General features: G+C 36.9%; 1 protein-coding gene, 1 non-coding gene and 1 pseudogene across 2 annotated transcripts; all 3 read right to left on the bottom strand.

The window, feature by feature from the left end:
- Positions 1 to 2,775, bottom strand: part of LOC134756419 (ankyrin repeat domain-containing protein 18B-like) — a 22,797-nt pseudogene extending 20,022 nt beyond the window's left edge.
- On the bottom strand, positions 940 to 21,641 carry LOC109026167 (putative ankyrin repeat domain-containing protein 19). Its single transcript, XM_063704545.1, has 5 exons — positions 21,437 to 21,641; positions 18,632 to 18,746; positions 18,254 to 18,470; positions 5,410 to 5,480; positions 940 to 1,054 (listed from the first exon to the last, which is right to left on the bottom strand). Exons 1-3 carry the CDS (start codon positions 21,631 to 21,633, stop codon positions 18,360 to 18,362), a joined length of 423 nt encoding a protein of 140 aa, XP_063560615.1. The 5' UTR covers positions 21,634 to 21,641; the 3' UTR covers positions 940 to 1,054; positions 5,410 to 5,480; positions 18,254 to 18,359.
- On the bottom strand, positions 12,861 to 12,965 carry LOC115935444 (U6 spliceosomal RNA). The gene has a single exon (XR_004071075.1). It is a non-coding gene; the product is annotated as a U6 spliceosomal RNA (small nuclear RNA).

The following is a 21,641-nucleotide window of genomic DNA, read 5'->3' as shown; positions in this document are numbered from 1 at the left end:
TAATGGAATTATACAGTATGGTAAATACATTTTCATCTATTTATTATTATATTGAACTAGATTCAACATACAGCCACAATGAAATGTTTAAATTTTCTTTCTGGAAGGTTAAATATATTTATCTTTCTTCATACTTACTTCTCCTTCTCCTTCTTCTTTTACATACTGAAACAGTTTTTCTTTTATAGAATTATATTCATTCATTAGTTTCTTATTTTTCTCTTCTAGAAGATCTTTCCATTCTCAAGACAGCCTCCTTGGATATTAATTACTATCTCTTTCTTTATCATTGCCTTCCTTATGAGCACCCTCTAGTTGTCGTTTAAGCAAGAGACTTTCACATTCTAGTTGACATAGTCTCTCCTCTACACAGTTGTGCTTTCCGGTGGATCGACTCCTTTAGCTTCCTCGTTTGGATGAATCTGCTCCATTTCCTTTATTCGATGCTGTGCTTGCCTTTGGTCCATCTGTACACTTTCTAAAGCCAATGTCTTTTCCCTGAGAGCATCTCTTGTCTCATGGAGCTTACCTTTTAAGGTATTGAACTTCATCTGAGCTTTAGAAAATTGTTCAGTAAGCAATTCATTTTTATCTTTTAGTTGAGAAACAGTAGAACTTATTTTTTTATGTACAGAAAAATTATGTGCTCTCTGTAAAACAAGTTCTAGGTCTTTCGTTTCTAAACTTTCATTGTGCTCATTTATAGCAGCAGCCAGCCTAGAATGGAAGAATTCAACTTCAGCTTCCAGTCCATCTGTGTGGCATTCTTCCTTCTCCAATTTTGAATTCAGCCTTGTATTCTCAGCTTTGAGGCCATTAAGCTGTTGACAATACTGGGACATTGTTTTTGTTATCATTTCCTCATTGAGTCTTGCGCTTTTTTCAAAGTTAGCATTTATTTCTCCAATACTCTTAATTTCCTGAATATATTCCTTTTCCTTTTTGAGACTGTCATTTTTTATTGTGTATTATTCCCGTTTGAGTGTGGCAATATCTCCCTTCAATATGCAATTTGTATATATCACATCCTTCTTTTTTCTATAACTTTGAAAATCTTAAATAAAACAAAAGAAATTTTCAGCTAGCACTCAATAAAATAACATATCATGGTTATCTCTGAAGTGAAAGAACAACCTGTACATTCATGCAATTAAAAGTTGCTGTAAGTGGATATCCAACTGGAGAAAAAGTTGAAGAAAAACCTTGAACTTTAAAGAGCATAAATTTCAAAAAGTTCAAAACTTTATTTGAAGTCAATGAATCCATAAAACTAAAAACACACACATACACACTAGAGAACTGTTAAGAATATCAGAATTGGAAAAGCCTTTCTCTGAATTACAACAAACTCAAAGCATAAAGTAAAATATTAACAAATTTGACTAAATTAAAATATTGGAAAAAGGAAATTGCATTTATACTCTGATATCTAACCCAGATACCACCCTGTAGTAAGAGCTTTACCTCCACGTGTATTTGGACAGATAAAATTTCTCAAAGTTTTAGAAGTTCTGTTTCCCTGATAATATTCTATTGTGATTTGACTCAACATTTTTAGTCAAAGAATTTCATTTACTAAATCATAAATCTAGACATTGTACTAAGCACTTCTACGTACATACATTGATGAATTTATTATCACAATTCTTAAAAAGAGAGGTTAAAAATATAAGCAAGCTGCAGGATGTTCCCAGGGCTTCTGACTCTACTTCTAGTTCTCCACCAGATCACAGTTACTTCTGTGGTGTAAATATATCAACACAAAAACAGAGAAACAAAAAGACACAGACATAAAATGTGTCTTCTGTCTTTGTCACCTGGATTCTCCATGAAATAGCCAGATTGAGAGGAGGTGACCTTGTGGGGCTTCAGAAACAGAAAAGCAGCTTTCCCTGTTCTGCACTAAGCTGTTATTTTCCCCACTGCCTTTTATCCTTATTTTTTCACTTGGATCCTGGGATATCAAAAAAGTGAAGTTGCTCACTGAAATAGAGGAACCAAAGTTTACCACAACTCAAGGAGCAGAGTGACACTGCTGAGTTGCTAGTGCAGAATCCTAGAAAATGAGATGTTCCCCAAGTTTACATTCAATCACCACAAAAGTTTATAGCTGGAAGATATACAGAATAGTTGTCTACTCTAGCCCCATTATCTACTTGATAATAGAAGTAAAACCAAGAAATATTAAATAATTCACCCAAAGCTCCTAAGGTGGCATTACCTAGCACTTCATGGCACCAAAAGGGAAGATACAATTACTTATTGCTGCATTGCATAAATTACCAGATAAATATATCAAATTAGTCAGACAAATTAAAAGTGTGACTTTGGCAAAGCAATTTAATGCCTCAGAGGATGGCAGGAGGCCTCATCTGCTTTTAAGAAAATCTCTAGATTTTTGTCTATCTTTAGAACACAATGTACAGAACTCAGCTTTCTACTATAGAGTCAAATGATAAATATTTGGCTGAGAAGTTATGCTACTTACATGATAAAATCATACATGTCAAAACTTACCATATTTTATTAAACAACATAATGTAAAAGTGTGATTCAACAGAAACATTGGAGAGTGATTTTTTTTAAATATGCAAAAGTATATGTATTTGTTTCCAAAAATATTTAAAATGGCCATTATGGAATTATAAGTTTAAACAGCTTGAGTTAGACAAATAAACTTGCATGCATGAAAGCACATTAAACAGACGTCTTTGGCTGATAATATTTGTTACAAGTCTCCAGGCTAGATACATTTTCATGTCTCTTCTCAGTCATTGTTTCCCTCCCATCGTGTTACCATTTTATCATTTAAATAAATGTAATTCATCTTTAAATGAATACAGTAAGAAGAATCTAGAGCTTATTTCTTTAGCAATTTTCTTTATGTTTAGCTGATTCAGAAGGTCACATGGTATACGGCTAAATTATTTTCCCAGCCCATGTGCCACTTGGAAGACTGATAGTGAGACTCAGGTTGACTAATGAACAAAGATTATGAGAGTGTTTTCCAGAACTGTCATTTAGATAGCCGCACTGATCTACTTAGACACATAATTATGCATTTAGATAACCACACTGTAACTAGACACATGAGATTTTCTTGAGTAGAAAACCAGAATGAATCAGATAATTTATAAAAAGAGAAGCAGCAAGTGAACCTCTTTCTTTTTATAGTGGAGCTTCCTTTCTTCAAAGCCAGGAACTCTACTTGTAACATGCCCACCTCATTCTTAAGCCTTTGCAAATCTTGCTGTAAGTCTTCTTCTAGATATGCTTTTGATGTTCTGTCACTATGGGGTGGAGAATAACTCACATTTTCTCATGCAGGTTTCATGCTTTTATAGCTATTAGCAGTGGGACTGTCTTATGTGGCTCCCTGAAACATACTTGCCAGTCATCTTCTAAGCTTTAGAAGAGCTTCTAAGTTCCATATGGCTTGTGGAACAAGTGCTTACCGGATTTTTGTTTTTGTAAGTGTCTGTAACAGCAGAAATACTGTGGCTTTCTATCTGTATCACATGCTTCATTTCTTTGGAGTAAACAAACCACAAATCAAACAGACTTTTTGGATCTCTAGACTGAGGCCAATGTCTAATGTCTAATTTCCAATTAACGGTATTTTGGTTTATATTTTTTTTGTCATTTGCATATCAAACTCTTGGTCCTCTTTCATTTCAACCATAACTACTGGGTTCCCTAATTTTTCAATTTCTGTATCATTACAACAATTCTCTTCATCTCTGAGAAACAGGCTACATGTCTGGTTAGTTATAAGTTTTACAGTCTGATTTATTTTCATTTGAATAAAGCTTAGAAGATGACTGGCAGGTGTGTTTGAGGGACCCAGAGTATAAATACAATGAAAAGACAGGTTTGTGATGTTCTCCTTCTGTTCAGGCAATGCCTGGGATACTACAGAGTTCGACACTCCAAGATGCATCTGCTTCCTTGCAGTCAGGGATATGATTCATTGGGTTAGAGGGCACTTCCTTTAATTTTGTCCCTCTTTAGAGTTACTATGTAAGAGCTCTTCCTCAGGACAAACAGTAATTTTGGATTTTTCAAAACTTTCACCAATTTTCAGTTGAACTTTCTTGTAATTAATTTTAAAGGAAGCCCTGAATATACAGATAAACACTCTTTATCACAATTCCTACTCAGTTCTGGTTCTTGAGACATTTTTTGCAGGTGCAAAAGTGGAAAATTAATTTGCTTGTTTTGTTTCTCAGATGTCTTTTCTGTTAGGGTGCATGTTTTAAAATTAACTTTATTCTGAATTAAGTATGAATAAAAAATAGAAAATAATTAAAATGTAACTGTAAAACTTAATCTATGTTTTGCTATCCCTAAGTTACTGGATTATAACTAAGAAGTAAAAAATAGTTTGCCTTGGCTTAACATAGGAGAAAAACATGAACCAGCAAGCTTAACTCTCACTGTTAGTTTGGACTAAACTTAATTCATTACGAATTAAATCTGCCAGAAATGGGCTCACAGATGACATGTAGTATTCTAAAGGCTTTCTCTCTTAAAAGGATTTTGACCTCAGGATACCATAAATAGTGAACCCCTACAGTAAATTCATATTTCTGAAGATTAACTGGAGAGTAGGCAAATGCTAAACTATTAGAAGCCAAAATGAACACCAATCAGGAAGAGAATAAAATTTTTAGATTCTACTTCAAATGCTATACTGTAATATGAGTGTTATCTAGATAGATTATCCACTTATATCCAGTTCTAATATACTCTAAGTCCCACTAGTGACAATGGATTAAAAGATTTTAATAACATTTACTATTTATACTAAAATAAGAAGGTTATTGTTTGTACCCTGATACCAAAGTCCCATTCTGGAAGTCATAATTCTCTTAATAGGCAGCTGGGTTGATTTTATGACCCCATTCTCTCCCTGAACATAGACACTGAAGGCAACCAGAGACCAAAAAACAGAAGAAGTCTTTAACCTCAGCACTGGTGACTGGCAACATAAAACTGCAGAGTTTGAACCACTAGCAACGATGACTCCTTTAACACGAGTTGAACTCAGTGGCCATCACTGTTAAATTGTTCATAATTTCTCTTGCTTAGTAATACAACTCAATTTTTGATGTTACTTTCTTTATCATGAAGAAGCTTATAAAAGTAAAAGAGCAAAGAGACTTCTGGAAATTTCTGGCCTCAATTCCAAGGGTACAGATAGCTATGAGTTACTGCAGACTGTAAGGATATTTTAAATTTTATAACTGGCTAAAATGTTTTAAAATTAAGTAAGAAATTATGATCTGTCTGTTGGATTCTAAAAGGATAGTCTAAAAGGTCACTTCTTTTGGACTATGCTGTGTTATTAAAGAAAAACCAACCAACCAACCAACCAATATTAAACCAGAAATTTAAATTGTTACATACCTCTGGCTCTTTATTTTCACTTCTTTCAAGCGTTTCTTGCTTTTCCTGTGAAGCCACTTTTAAGTCGTGTTCTGCAGACAAATCCATATGTTTAGTTAAAATGAATGACTTAGAACACTTAGATAAAGACTATAATCTTTATAAAAATGGATACAAAATAACATATACTTTTATTTTATAAATGGAGAGTTTAAATGAAGCTTAATGTTTACTGGAATATTTACATTTTAAAGAAATACTTCTAATTATCTAAAACCTCAACAAACCACTTAAGGAGACACTAGATATCAGCAGGTCCAAGCCATGCAAAAGTCTCAGGGTCACCCACAAATTATTCCACGCAAAATAAATAAGCAAAACTGCTGGAAACAAAGTAAAATTTAAAAATATATTAAAAACATATAAAGTAATACTTTATTCTCTACTTCATAATAGTATCTTTTCAACAACATGCTAAGTGAGTTGTTATTTACTAATAATTTGCAAAATTTTGTTACCATTATACCTTTATTAGTGTATATCCTGATTTTTACATCTGAAATGTTTTCCTCTACTATTCTGACAAATTTATTTTCGTGTTTTAAGACTCTGAATGTAGGCTGGGCACAGTAGCTCACACCTGTAATCCCAGCACTTTGGAAGGCCCAGGAAGGAGAATTGCTCCAAGCCAAGAGTTTAAGAGCAGCCTGGAGACCATAGTGAAGCCCTGACTCTACAGAAAATTTGCCAGGCATGGTGGTGTGTGCCTGTAGTCCCAGCTACTCAAGAGGTTGAGGTGAGAGGATCCCTTAAGCCCAGGAGTTTGAGTTTGCAGTGAATCTCGATCATGCCATTGCACTCCACCCTGGGTGACAGAGTAAGAACTTGTTTCTAAAAACAGAAAAAGAAAAAAGAAAACATGACTCAGAATGCTATGTGAAGTCCTCCTTGAATCTGGCTCTCTTTCTCCACATACACAGGCGTCTCCTTCCTTGGGGCTCCCTTAGTACTTTGTCAAGTTTTCTAGTGTCACTCCACCATCTGAACTGCACATCATGTCTTTGCATGTCTATCCCCTTTGCTGCTAGACTGTAGCAATCATCTTCATATAAACAGTCTTGCTTTTACTAGATATTCATGGAGTTCCTGCTAACTGGTAGGCACTGGGGTTTAAAGAACGGGAATAAAAGCCATCGGGGATGGCTTTTCTAGAGACCATGCCTGAGCTGAGACTTAGACAGAGAGGCTCAACAGATTAAAGGAGGCAGAGGGCAGGAAAGGTAGAACATGCCAGGCAGCAGCAAGAGAGGGAGAGAAGCCTCCCAGAGTATATTTGTCTACATGAGAGGGATGGTGATGGGGGCATTACCAGCAGCTCAGTAATGCCAGAAAAAAGAGCAGACAGAGAAGGGGCTGCAGATGGAGATTTGGGCAGAAGCCAGTTTCTGAAAGCCTTATATAAACCAACTATTATTGTCATTTCTTAAATTTTTTAAAAAGCAAAATAAATTTAAAAAGCATAATTCCAAGAAAAAGACCAACACTTTATTTTATCTTTTCTTATTTGACTTTATTTTTATCAGAGATGGGGTCTCACTCTGCCACTCAGGCTACAGTGTAATGTTGCTATCATAGCTAGCTGCAGCCTCAAACTTCTAGGCTCAAGCAGTTCTCCTGCTTCAGCCTCCCAAGTAGCTGGGATTACAGGTGCAGAACACCACACCCAGCAACATTAAAAAAAAATAGACATGGGGTCTCGCTATGTTGCCCAGGCTACTGGACCTCCTGGCCTCAAGGGATCCTTCTGTCTCAGCCTCTAACACTGCTGGGATTACAGGCAGGAGCCACCATTCCCGGCAACACCAATATTTTCAAATGAATAAACTGGAGCTCCATCATTTTATTGTATCATGGATGGGTGAAAACCTTGTAATAAGACATATGTACTCCATGGATTTGTGACAAGGAAACTATAGCATTAATTATGGCTGAAGCTTCCCTTGTCTCCCAGTCGCTTTACATGGTTAAGAGTAGACACACATAAGTGTCTTACCTTTTGCACCTTCTTCTCCTTTTTACAAATTTGCAGGCTTCACAGCTGCTGTTTCTGTCAAACGTGCAAGTTGTTAGATATTCCTTCTGCAAAACATCACCCCTCTGCCTCCTTACATGGCAAAGTTTCACTCACTCTGCACGCTTACCCTAAATCCCATCCATGTTTCAGAAGCTTGTGCTCATCACCACAAATTTAAAGGTGGATGGCATCTCACGAACATAATAAATACCTAGTAAATAATAACTACACGCTCCCAGGTGACATCTGTCCTCCATCAATCCTCTACATAAGGGGTCAGTACACTGCAGACCACAGGCCAAATCCTGCCTACCATATGATTTTTCTCAATAAAGTTTTATGAGAGTACAGTTGGGCCTACTCACTGACATGCTACCTGTGACTGCTTTCACACACAATGGCAGGGTTGAGTAGCTACAACACAGACCACATGGCCTTCTGCTGCTTAAATCTTTCTTGAAAAGAGACAGAGAGAGACCACATGGTCTAAAATATTTCCTACTTGGCCCTTTACAGAAAAAGCATGCCAATCCTTGAACAGAATGCCCTAATTCTCAAATCTAATCTAATGCCTCCCCGGCTCACCATTTTCCAATGAATTTCTAGACCAAACACTGCTGGCTCCCTATCCAAGAGCAGTTCCTTATTGTTTCTTGCTGGAGAAACACAAATCTATTTGGATATTTATTATCCCAATACCCCTCCCCAGCTTCAAAAGAGAAATGATTATTCTAAGCTAATCACATTTGCTTTCCCAGTGCCTGGTTTAGGAATGAGCATGTGGTGTGACCCAGCCAATAAAATATTACAAAAAGGGCCAGGCACGGTGGCTCATGCCTGTAATCCCAGCACTTTGGGAGGCTGAGGTGGGCAGATCACAACATCAAGAGCTCAAGACCATCCTGGTCAACATGGTGAAACCCCATCTCTACTAAAAATACAAAAATTAGCTGGGTGTGGTGGCACGCACCTGTAGTCCCAGCTACTTGGGAGGTTGAGCCAGGAGAATCGCTTGAACCAGGGAGGTGGAGGGTGCAGTGGGCCAAGATCATGCCATTGCACTCCAGCCTGGTGACAGAGCGAGACTCTGTCTCCAAAAAAAAAAAAAAAATTACAAAAAGTCCCCTGCATACTTCTGGGTTTTCTCCCAATTTAACAGACACATGTGAAGAAAAGCAGCCCTTGTGAGAACATGATGTTTGGAGCTGTTGCTAAGTAGCCAACCGTGAAAGGGGAAATGAACAAGATACTGCCAACATTGTAGCTGAAAGAGGAACAAGTGGGACCCAATTATATCACTGGACAATCAAAAGAAGTCTGGTTCTTATGGTTTTGGCCACGGTTAGTTAGGTCTTCTAGTATTTGCAGCCAAAAGCATTCTACCTGAGAAGTTTCCCCTGGCCTACAGGATAAGATCTACTCATCTCTATACTATTAAAAGTCTTTTATTAAACTTGTTTCTAGACACAGGTCAAACAACAACAACAAAGTCTTTGCTAAGCTTGCCTTCACTGGCACATACTGAACATAATAAATAATAACTATAAGCTATTTCCACCTCATTACCAACCACTCCTATACACTTTTTTTGCACTAGTAAATTTGAACTGCTCACAAATGCTACAAAGCTCACTCAGGTGTCATACATTTTTAAATTGCTCCTCCTTTTCTAAAACTTTCGTTCTTCGTGGCTGCTGCTTCTGTCAAACATGCAACTTGTTAGATATTCCTTCTGCCAAGCATCATCCCTCTGCCTCCTTATTGGCAAAGTTCCACTCACTCTGCATGCTTACCCTAAATCTGACCCAGATTTTAGAAGCTTGCATTCATCACCACAAATGTAAAAGTGCCTGGCACATACTGAACATAACGCATACATAATAAATTATAACAATAAGCTCCCAGATGACATTGGACACACAGTAAGCACTACATAAGGTAGTAAATAAAATAAATGACAATGGTATTCACAGTCTCCTAAGTGTATTTTTAAAATGTATTTTGTAACATTGGAAAAATGCTTAGTCCACTAAAGACACATGGTAGTTATTTTTTAAGTGGAAAAATGTATGAATGAATTAAAATATTTTTTCTTAAAAATTCTGGTTAAAAAACACAAAAATTAAATAGTTATCTGTATTCTATTATGAACACCTTAAAGACAAAAACTATTCAATTCCATCTTTGTCTGCCGCAATTTGCCAAACCTAACTTATAGAAGTAGTTTGATAAATATGTACTAAATTAATGGTGTCTTTATACAGTTTAGATTGTACAATGCATTAGGTGTTATATTTTTGTTACTGTGAACCATTTTTATAATTTTATTATAATTTTTTGAGCCTAGAGTTTGGCTAATGGAATATTTATTAAGATCGTCTTTTGCCTAACGGTAACAGAGTATTTTTTTTTTTTTGAGATGGAGTCATGAGTCTTGCTCTGTCACCCAGGCTGGAGTGCAGTGGCACAATCTTAGCTCACTGCAATCTCCACCTCCTGGGTTCAAGCAATTCTCTTGGCTTAGCCTCCCAACTAGTTGGGATTACAGGTACCTGCCCTCATGCCTGGCTAATTTTTGTATTTTTAGTAAAGATGGAGTTTCACAATGTTGGTTAGGCTGGTCTCAAACTCCTGACCTCAAGTGATATACCTGCCTCAGCCTCCCAAAGTGCTAGGATTACAGGCATGAGCCACCATGCCCAGCCTGGTAACAGAGTCTCTTGTTCCAACAAAATTAATATTATTATGATAATTGTCCAGCACATTTTTAAAAACAGCTTGTTCTAAGAAGTGAATATATCTCATGAGGTTCCAACCTATGGAGAATGAGGAAAAAAATAGACCTTGTTTGTAGAAGAATATGTAACATAACTTCTGCTTCTTGTAAAGGAATTACTTTCCCATCTTCTGCATTCAATAGGTATCTTCAAAAATAATCTCCTATTTGTATGGGTGCACACTGGCTCAGTTTTATGGTCCTTATTGCCATTTGTTTATGGTATCAGAAAGGGATTTTTGAGTTCCCAGTTCTAAAGATAGTTACTTTCTTAGTGACACAAATTCCTGTGTAATACAGTTGACCCTTGAACAACAAGAGTTTGAACTGCAGGGGCCCACTTATATGTAGATTTTTCTTCTGCCTCTGCAACCCAGAGACAGCAAAACCAACCTTTTTTCTTCTTCCTCAGCCTAATCAACCTGAAGATGATGAAGATGAAGACCTTTGGGAGGACTCACTTCTGCTTTATGAATAGTAAGTACGTTTTTTCTTTTCTATGATTTTCTTTATAACAGCTTCATTCCTCTAGCTTACTTTATTGTACAAACATAGTATATAACAATGCAGCACATACCAAATATGCGTTCATGGACTGCTTGTGTTATCAGCAAGGCTTCCAGTCAATGGTAGGCTATTAGCTAAGTTTGGAAGGAGTCAAAGTTATACTCAGATTTTCAACTGCACAGGGATCAGAGCCCCTAACCACCACATTATTCAAGAATCAACTATAATTAATATTTATTTACTAAATACAAACCATTTATTATAAAAATTAAATAGAAGATCCATTTGCATCACAAGTCCAATTTGTAATAACGTGATTATAGAGGAAAATACAACATACTAACTTAAAAATCTAATTTCTTATTTATATTAATACAAAAATATCACGTCGAATTTCAGGGAACATAAGTAGGTAAATGCATTGTTTTCAGACAATACTGTGAGATTATGAATTAGCTACAACTAACTTCTTAACTCTGAATTCTAAACTAAATAAATTAAATTTAAAAAATTTATATACATATATATTTTAAACTGCTCTTTTATGATTAAAACTATGTAATCTTACTTTTTTTTTTTTTTGGAGATAGAGTCTTGTTTTTTTTATCCAGGCTGGAGTACAGTGGTGCGATCTCAGCTCACTGCAACCTCCACCTCCTGGGTTCAAGTGATTCTCCTTCCTCAGCCTCCTGAGTAGCTGGGATTACAGGTGCCTGCCACCACGCCCAGCTAATTTTTGTATTTTTAGTAGAGATGGGTTTTGCCATGTTAGCCAGGCTGGTCTCAAACTCCTGACCTCAGGTGATCCACCTGCCTTGGCCTCCCAAAGTGCTGGGATTACAGGCATGACCCATCATGCCTAGCCTGTAATCTTACTTTTTAAAATCAATAAGACCACCGAGAGAAATGAGAAATTTACTAAAGGAAGTCCTACCTTAATTGTCATTTTGAAGATGATTTTAAAGTACTTATTTTTATGTTCCAAAATTTGTTGTTGAATGCTATGCATAATAAATGTAATAAAATTACTATTTTAATAGTGACATGAAAAATATTTACCAACTATGTTAAATTCTTAAAGCATTTCAGACAATATCAGAGCTAATATCAGAACTCTAATGTCCTATACACTTTAAAATTTTAAGCTCTATAAACTTACTAAGCTTCTAATTAAAGAAGAAAAACATGAAGTACTCATAAACTGAGAGAAGCATAGCTCAGTAAATTAATTCTAGTTAGCTTAACATCCTGGAAAATGTCCTGCACTCACAATAAGTCCTCACTTTGTAACCAATAGGTATTTTGTTTTCAGTCCAGTTGCTTCTCTTAGGCTCCATGGCTTTTTCTAAAAAATAAGGATTTTACTACCTTACTTCACTAGGCTGTTAGGAGGATGTAATGAGATAACATGTTTAAATATTCAGAGAAATAGTAAAGCAATGGAATAATTTATCTTGAAATGTATTGCTGAAACAATTTTGGAATCTCAAAACCTGATGGGTGTTTTTTCATAGGTTCTAATATTTGAATGTCACAGTTTTCAGAAAATGTTATTAAGTGCTAATTTTGGTTATTAATTCTATTCATTGTGGCTTGTAGTTCAGAGCATTTTAGCTAATTCATAACTTGTAACTAAATTTATATATAAATATATTATTATCTCATTAAAATAGATTACCTAATTGTTCCCTATTACTGAGCTCATCAATCACACCAAGGGCAGAAAACTAATAAATATCAAAACCTGGCTTGGACAAGTACCATTCCTTCTCTACCTCCTCAAACTCGGAGCCAGCAGGTCTGTGTTAGAGGCTGCATCTTCTTGGTCCTCTCCAACTGACATACAAGACAAAACCTGCTTGTCTTGTTTTTCAGTTCCATGAAAGAGATGCAAGTTGACGTTTCCTCATTTCCAAGTCATGGACTAACAACATGTTTGCATGTAACATCCCATATGTTACTCAGCGCTGTTCTCATTTCACAGATCACCTTACGTGAATACTTTTATCATAACAGTAACAACAATTTCAATATTGGATTTCCTGTTTTGGTCTGACTTGCACTGTTTCCTTGGAGCTAGTTAACAAATAGTCAAATGACCTTCTGGGGACTGTGCAAAATGTGGAATGCTTGCTGAATTTGTGTGCCATCCTTAGGCAGCAGCGATGCTTATCTGCTCTGTGTTGATCCAATCTTAGAATATACGCTGCTGAAACAAGTATAAAGCCCTGTTTTATACATGGATACTCATGAGTCATGGATGAGGCTTAGCTCTGTTAAATCCAAATTACCTAGTTTATATATGATAATTCTATTGAATGACTTCCTGTGAGGTAGAATTTTTAAATATTTTAAAAACTTGAGGTAGAGATGCAAGTAGCCTGAGAGATTTTTGTTGTTATGGAAACACATTACTTGAGGGGCCAACTGCAAGTTGGTGCCCACTACTCTATTGCAGGATAATGTGGAACCTTCTGCTATCTAACAAAAGCTGCTACACAGGACATAAAAAAGCCTCAAGGTACAGATGTGATAACAAAAGGGAAAGGGACCTCTGATCTCTTCCTGCCACATTATTTGAATGTCCCTGACTGCTGAAGACAATCCCAACTAACATTTGCTAGAGAAAAGATGAATACAGGTCTCAAAGGATAACGTACCATCAAGGTCTAGGCTAAGCCTAGCTAAGAGGTGGGCAACAAATAAGGTTTTTAGTGTTAGGGGAGGGTCAATTTACTCACTATGTGTGTGGGTAAAGCCAGGAGGCCTCACTGCCAGAGCAGTGTGCTGGGAACAATGGCTGAGCATACGTACATGAATTAAAAAACACTGTAGCTGTGAACTCTGTGTGTGAGTCACCACGAAGAGTGAGGGGTCTGAATCAGGAAAGGCATCCTGGTGGCAAAGGTCAGTCATTACCAGATTGCAGGACCAGTTACAATGGCAGCAATACAAGTGAATCAATGGAAACAGAATATTTAGAATGGCCTTTTCCCCCTATCTTCTGACTTGTAAAGCAAGATTGTCTTCCTTGGACTTAGGGAACCCCTTAGCTTTTTGAAAAATTCAAAGGATGAAGGCATAGGAGATAGCCCCAGGGGACAATCCAAGACTTTCTGCTAAACTGGACATTTCAAGACCCAATAACTAATTAGAAAAGTCAGGCCAGGCATGGTGTCTAGCAGTTTGGGAGGTTGAGGCAGGAGAATCAGTTGAGCTCAGGAATGTGGGCAACATAGTGAGACCTTGTCTAAAAAAAAAAAAAAAAAAAGAGAAAGAAAGAAAAACAAGTAAAAATGTGACGCTATTTATATCTCACATATAAGGTTATATATAAGGTTATACTTGGAATAAAATGAACACTGAGATCCCTAGTGATAAAGGTCTTTAAAAGTCCTGAAAGAATCTTGCACTCATTGCTACTTCTAACTAGTCTAGCTTTCTGTGTGATTTCTGGCTAAAAAGTGGACTATCATCAACAGCATGTGCACTTGCCTGGTTCTTCACTAAAAATGCCACCATTTACTGTCTCTTACAAATTACAGCAAGCGAAAGTGGTGTATTTCCCTCCTGTAAGAAAGCAAAAACAATGTACAATTCACAAAATTACATATTTCTCAATTGAACTAAAAATCTCCTATACGATGCTATGAACTTAAACTTACAATATAGCAAGTAAATGTGAAGCAGTCCCTTCCTTTTCACTCCTCTGTGCTTTCCCACACACTGCCTTGCAAACACCCCTCCTCTCCCTCCCCACGTTAACTTTGATCATCTCCAAAACTGACTTTATTTACCAGTCCTGAAAATCCTTGCTTCTATCACAGCATTTAGCACAATATGTTGTAATTATTTCACTGTTTCCCACTGAAACCAAGAGTTTCATGAGGGCAAGGGCTGTGTCCTTTTTCTCTACAACCCTAAAACCTAATACATAGTAGCAAATGCTTTAGGTTTTTAAAATAAATTAATGATGAAAATTATTATCTTTAGAGCAGTGTTTCTTAAACTATGTTCCAAGGAATATTTGTTTTACCAGAAGAACTGTACCCCAACAGAAAGATGCCATGATCACCTGCATTTGAGAAGTATTACAAAACTGTATTATATGGCCAACAATCAAGAAATCCCTTCAACTTTGCCTAATTCCAATTTGACAATACTTTTTGTGGCAAACGTTAACATTTTAAGAACTAGAGTTTCAGGGATACAGTTGCCAGAACTTCCCAGTTCAGGTGGAGGTTTCCTCTGGGTGGTACAAACTTGCTTGATTTACTTCTACAAATAGTGTCAGGATCCAATGTCAATGTCAGGCACTCCTGATCCAAATGGGTCACTAAGGAAATGAGCTCTTAATTGAGACAGACTGGCTTCAAATGCACTTATTTTCATTATTATTAAATAGTCCATGGGATTTCTCCTAATACAAGAGGATAGATTTTTATCTTAACTGTTAGAAAGCTCAGTATATTCTGTGTAAGAGAGACAGGTTAAAAGTGTTTGAAAGTAAATATTAAAAAAGCAAAGCTCAGTAAGAAATGTTATTCTCAATTATAATGATAATCCTGGGATGCTAATGCAACTTTACTTTTTAAATCCATTTGTATTGGTTTCCATTCAAATTGCTATTTAACATTTTTTTTTTTACTTTAGGCAAAATGTAAATCAGACAATGGCTTATCAATAAAAGTTTTAATATTGATGTATATGGCTTATTTCTAGCATAATAAAAGCCAATAAGTCACTTGCATTTTTAAGGGACATTGTTGAGAAGCATGATATAATGTCTGCAATATTCATAAACTAGCCAACTCTCACCAGGAATAACCTAAAAAGGCTTCCAGGCATTCTTATGAGCAGATGACTATTTGTGGTATACATATAAAAAAGAGCTAAAAAAAACTTTTGAATTCTAAAATTGAACCCCATAATTGAGGGATTTATAAACTATAGACTATATATTATAAACCAATATACACTGTCTTGAAAATCTTGAAATCTTTATGAAAATATACTATAAAACAGGAGTTGTAAACTCAAATACTTATAAGGATGAGGAGGTTACCTAAGTAAGTGAAGTACTCAGGTGGGCACAGCAGCAAACTGGAGAATATGTGCCTCCTACACAGGGCAACCTCTGCACAGCAGACCAAGCAGTGATGCGGTTCCGGGGACACCAGATTTGATTCTTAAGACAGGCCTGAGGTCCAGATTTCTGCATGAGTCTACTAAATTTTACATGCTAACTCAATTTAAAGAGGCAAATGAACAAATCTATGTGCCATAGTTAGACTATAGCCCTTGTGTATTTATAGTTTCCATGAATGTGTACTAAATGATTTTGTATAAACCAAGTATTTGCATGTGAAACTTTTTCTGTCTCTAGTATCATGTGTTTTATATAAAAATCAGCCCCAATATATATATAATAAAAATAAAAATTGCTGTTAAGACTCATAATACCCACCTGAAGAATTTTCCCAAAATTTATTCATTTGAAATCTGTTTGTATATTATTTTCCCAGATTGTTAACCAAATAGATAATTAGCTCATAAGACTGCTGAAACTAACTTATTAAAAGAATTCCTATAGTATTCTCACTGACTTCATGGATTTAGTGTTTAAAACTGACATCCTGATTGTGCCAAAGCTCTATAAACTTAACAGACATACTGAGATAGTCCATAATACAACTTCAACTGAAAAAAAAAAGGTTCAGGATTTGCTACTAATCTAATTGAGAAAATTTCACTTGTAATGAACATTTGTTGACACATAATCACTTGAAGGGTGACAAAGGAACATGAAATTGTGAAAGGGTCAGCCTTTACCTATTGAAAGATTACCCACAAGCAAATTGCTAAAGGCTCTCTGAATGGCAGTGAATGATTCCTGGTGGGAAGGAAAAGGTGTATTTCTGTAAGCTGAGATATATTGCCAACAATATTTCCTTTTACTTTCCAGTCACAAATGTAGAGAAAGATAAGTCAGGCTAACATTATTGGAAAGGAGAACTTTGAAGAAAGTAGCACCTATCAAATGCCAACTCTTTTAGAGATTTCTTATGTTTTTGAGACACGGGAATTTAAATACTGCACTTACCTATTCTGTGGTTCTTAATCAGGAGTGTATTCAAACCCTGAGGTGTTTTTTTTTTTTCTGTTGTTGTTGTAAGAGACAAGAGTCTTACTATGTTTCTCAGGCTGGACCCAAACTCCTAGGCTCAAACAATCCTCCCACCTCAGCCTCCTGAGTAGCTGGGACTACAGAAACAAACCACTGTGTGTGGCTTCAAGAAAATATTTTTAACCATACCTGTTCAGACCTTATTAGCTCGGTTACATCAAAATCTTCAGGGGAAAGCCTACATTTGTACACTTTTAACAAAATTCCCCCAGGTCACTATAATGCACAATTCTAGCTGAGAATTACTGCAGAGAATTACTACTGCTGAGAATTACTACAATCACTTCACTTTCATCACTGACCCACACCACCAATATCCTTTATCAGCTTGGGATGTGGCCAAAAAGAGAAAAGAGTATGAGAGAGTTATTTATTAACACTCCAGTTAATTTTCCTGGGTATGGGTAGAACAGGGACAAGTAAACTCAAAATCCCACTTGATTTTGCTATTTATAAGCTCCTTATCTCCCACCTTCCCACCAAGACATTCTAGATTTGAGAGGAGTTTGGACTCTTAACTAAGTGGCTGTTTTTGCCAGGATGGGTAATAAGTCAGTCACTAATTCGTTCGATCATTTGCTGAAGTGTTTCTCACTTCATCACCAGCTATTCACAGCCAATCTGGTTTCCTCAGAGTCCTCTAAAAATTAATCTTTAAGCAAGTTTCAATCACTTTGTTTACCAAACCAAAAATAATTACCCCAAAGCTGAAGAGCACTTTGTCTCAATATATTCAAACTGGAAAAACAACAAACTAAAAAACAAAACCTCTTATTGGCATTTTTCCTCATTACCTAATTTCCAAGTGACCTACATGTTTTTGATTGCTCTCCTTTTCCTTCCCCATTTTTCCCTCTTAAACTTTGCCACTGAAAGGCACATTTTTTTTTTTTGAGAAAACTGTCAGCAGCAGCAAGATTTCCATTTATTGCAAGTTGCTTCAGTTTTGTTTTGAGTTTTAAGATAAAGCCTATTTCCAGGGTAAATTCTTTTCCTGTGTCTGCGTGTGTGTGTGTGTGTGTGTGTGTGTGTGTGTGTGTTTTACATAATTAGAAAAAAAATACACCTGGGGTAGGAAACAAATACTTGAAGAAGTTTTACCTTAACAAATTCACAAATACTTCCCATAAGTGCACTAAACAAGCTGTGCCCTCTAATGCTTCTTTAAAAGTATCAATATTTAAAGTAAAATCTGAGACAATTAAGCTATTTCAAAATATTTTCATTCAGGAATGCCTGATCATCCAAATATGAAAAATTGACTCTTACCTATGTCAATGTTAAAACAAATATTTTGAAAAGAAAGTTGATTGATCTATACCTTGTTTAGTGCTTCAGTATTTGCATGGTGGGAAAGCAGGTTTCCTGCCAGTGAAGTCCCCTTATCATACACAGCATCATGAAGAGCAGTGTTGCCGTAGACATCCTCAATGTTTACCACCATGAAGAGCAATGTTGCTGTAGACATCCTTAATGTTTGGATTGGTGCCATGTTCCAGCAGAATAATGGAACACGTCTCTTCCTGGCAATATACAGCCTATCACTGTTAGATGAAAACTTAGACTATAAATTCTAAGAATTCAAAATACGTATTCCACAGGTTTCACCAACTAGTTATATTTAAATGAGATAAATTCATTTTAATTCTATGTATTTAGTGAAATCCTTTTCGTGCTGAGAGAGTTGGCTACTGTATACCTTCATTAAAGGCATCCTGTTTAGTCTGTCACAGATGTCGATCTGGCATTTTCTGCTCAGCAAGAGAGTGACCACTTCCACACGGCCATGGGCACAGGCCAAATGTAGAACAGTCCTAGGAGAGCGAGAGGAGTTTTCAGGAAATTGTAGTGCAGTATCTCAAAACCTACAATAGTTCATGTAATTGTAAACATTGAAGAGCATTCCTCTGCCTTCAAAACAAATAATTTTCTTTTGAAGAAAGTACATTTATTAGCTCTTACTGCTCACCCCCTTAATGAAATAGCAGCCTATTTGGACAGAATGAGCTTGTTGTTTGGATTCAGTTCAGCCGGGGCTTGAGTTCTACTTTGAACTCAGTCACATACCAGGTATTGCTTAGCCTTTCTGTGCCTCATTTTCCTCATTAATAAAATAAAGATGACAATAGCAGCTAGTTCACAGGACACCATTGTGATGCTTAAATGGGAATCTATGTAAAGTATTTAGAACCATTTCTAGAACAAGCAACAACTCAATAATTGTTAGATTGTTGGTTTTTTTTTTTGAGACAGGGTCTTGCTCTGTTGCCCAGGCTGGAGTGTAATGGTGTATTACATATATTTCATATATTAATGGTGTATTACATATATTTCATATATTGCCTCACTGCAGCCTGGAACTCCTAGGCTCAAGTGATCCTCCTGCCTCAGCCTCCTGAGTAGCTGGGACCACAAGAGTACACCAGCATGCTCAGCTAATTATAAAAAAAAACTTGTAGGAGGAATCTTGCTTTGTTGCCCAGGCTGGTCTCAAACTCCTGGCATCAAGGGAACCTCCCATACTTCTATATCTATTGTCACTTTCAGTGGTCACATATTATTCCATCCTATGGATGCAACTGAAACTTATTTATAGGACACATTCTGAGGGTTCTTTTTAACATAAATGCTGAGAAAAACAAAGTACATGTATCTCTATTTTCTAAAAGTATTTTAATACAATGGAATTGATAGGTAAATGGCATATACATTTTTAAAATGTGGTAATTACCACCAAATTATCTATTTGAAAAGTCATCAGCAACTTAAACTGTAAGCAGCAGTATAAGTACCACTGCTGTTTATTCTCACAAACATTGTGGATAGAAAAGAGTCTCATTCCTCTTTTAACTTAAATTCTTTTACGAGAAACACTAAGGATTTTTTCCTATGTACATACATAACTTGTGGATCTGCAAAAAAGTACTTTGCTCACTTTTAGTGTTCTTTTCTTGTGGATTTGATTTGAAAGAATTCCCTATAAAATAAAGATGTGCTTTTTATCTGTATATAAATAACTGATATATATAACATTATATCAGTATTATATACAATTTTTTATATGTATAATCAGTTATATAATATATATAATAAAAAGTAAATTCCCTGTAGGATGAAGATACACTTTTCATCTGAATCTCTCTCTATATATATATTAGTAAAAACATATACATAGTAAATATTTTTCAAGTATGTTATCGTTTGTTAATTTTTTTCTTATACACAGGGGGGTTTTAATTTTTTTTTTTTTTGAGACAGAGTCTCACTCTGTCACCCAGGCTGGAGTGCAGTGGTGCGATCTCGGCTCACTGCAACCTCCACCTCCCAGGTTCAAGTGATTCTCCTGCCTCAGCCTCCCGACTAGCTGGGACTACAGGCGCGTGCCACCATGCCAGGTTCATTTTTTGTATTTTTAGTAGAGATGGGGTTTCACTGTGTTAGCCAGGATGGTCTCGATCTCCTGACCTCATGATCCGCCCACCTCAGCCTCCCAAAGTGCTGGGACTACAGGCGTGAGGTACTGCGCCTGGCCTGGGGGTTTTAATTTTTAGTTTGCTAAATCAACCTTCAGAATGCCTTAGGAAGGCCTATGGCCATGTAAAATGTACCTGTATAAATAAGCATTTGTGTTTTCTTCTGGTACTTTTCTCATTTTGCATATGTAAAAATTTCAATCTGTATTCCATCAGGAACTCATTTTTGTGACATAAAATTTCATTAGTTTTCTTCAAAGAGCAGGCATTTTATTAACAACTCAACCCTTCCTACTCATCTGAAATGTTACCATTATCAGTCCTTACATCTATATCTTACATATATTTCAGTGTTTCTGGGTTTCCATTCTGTTCCATGTATTTATGTCTTTTCAGCTGTTAGTAAATAATTGCGGGAATTAATAGCACATTTTGATATCTAGAGGAGCAAGTCTTTTTTTCACTCCGTTATAAAAATGTTTAAATGTCATCACAATAGTAAGACAGCAGATGTAGTGCAAAAATGATAAATCCTTGATATTTTCATTCGGTTTATGTAAAACTGATAAACATGGAAAGAGCTCATGTTTTGAGAAAACTGAGTCTTCCCATTCAAGGAACCCACCTCCCGCTTCCAAGTGTCCCTCTAAGAAGCTCCAGTAAAGAACCTAGCTACCTGGGTGGATTCGGATGTAAAACCGACACAGGCTTTTATCTGAGAACTTTCCGCCTATTGAACGTGACTCACAGTATTTTTGACATGGGAATGAGTTCTCATTAAGCACCTCCATGACCCCACGTTTTAAACGTGTATATGCTTAACTTTGTGAGTTAAATCACTCAACTTCTCCACCAAGTGCTCCAGGCGGGGAATTGCCAGCGATGGAAAGCGGCTGAGGCTCCGTTTGGCTCCGCTGCTCTGAGGGTGCCCAGCGCCCTCCAAGGCCCCCGTCCCAGGGGCTGCGGGGCTGCGGGGCTGCGGGGAAGCCGGGCCCGGGGACCCCCTCCCACCCCGGCTGGGCCCCCGCTACCTGTCCTGGGCATCCACGTCCCGGCGCCTGCGCGCCAGGCGGCGCTCCACCTCCGCGGCGTCGCCCTTGAGGGCCGCCCTGTGGATCTTCCGCAGTTCCGCGTCCCTGGTGTGGTACCCGGGACCCGGGTGCTCGTGGTCGATGGAGCCCAGGACCGCCTGGCCCAGGCGTCTCCCGAAGCTGAAGAGCTTCCTCATGGGGCGAC

The sequence above is a fragment of the Gorilla gorilla genome, chromosome 2 (assembly GCF_029281585.2).
Source record: "Gorilla gorilla gorilla isolate KB3781 chromosome 2, NHGRI_mGorGor1-v2.1_pri, whole genome shotgun sequence".
NCBI lineage: Eukaryota > Metazoa > Chordata > Mammalia > Primates > Hominidae > Gorilla > Gorilla gorilla.
This window is presented reverse-complemented; position numbering and strand designations above follow the sequence as displayed.

Coding starts and splice junctions, on each gene's coding strand:
- LOC109026167 (XM_063704545.1), bottom strand. CDS start 21,633: ATGAGGAAGCTCTTCAGCTTCGGGAGACGCCTGGGCCAGGCGGTCCTG. Junction 18,747..21,436: donor GACGTGGATGCCCAGGACAG/GTAGCGGGGGCC, acceptor TCGCTCTCCTAG/GACTGTTCTACATTTGGCCT. Junction 18,471..18,631: donor ACAGGATGCCTTTAATGAAG/GTATACAGTAGC, acceptor TAACAGTGATAG/GCTGTATATTGCCAGGAAGA.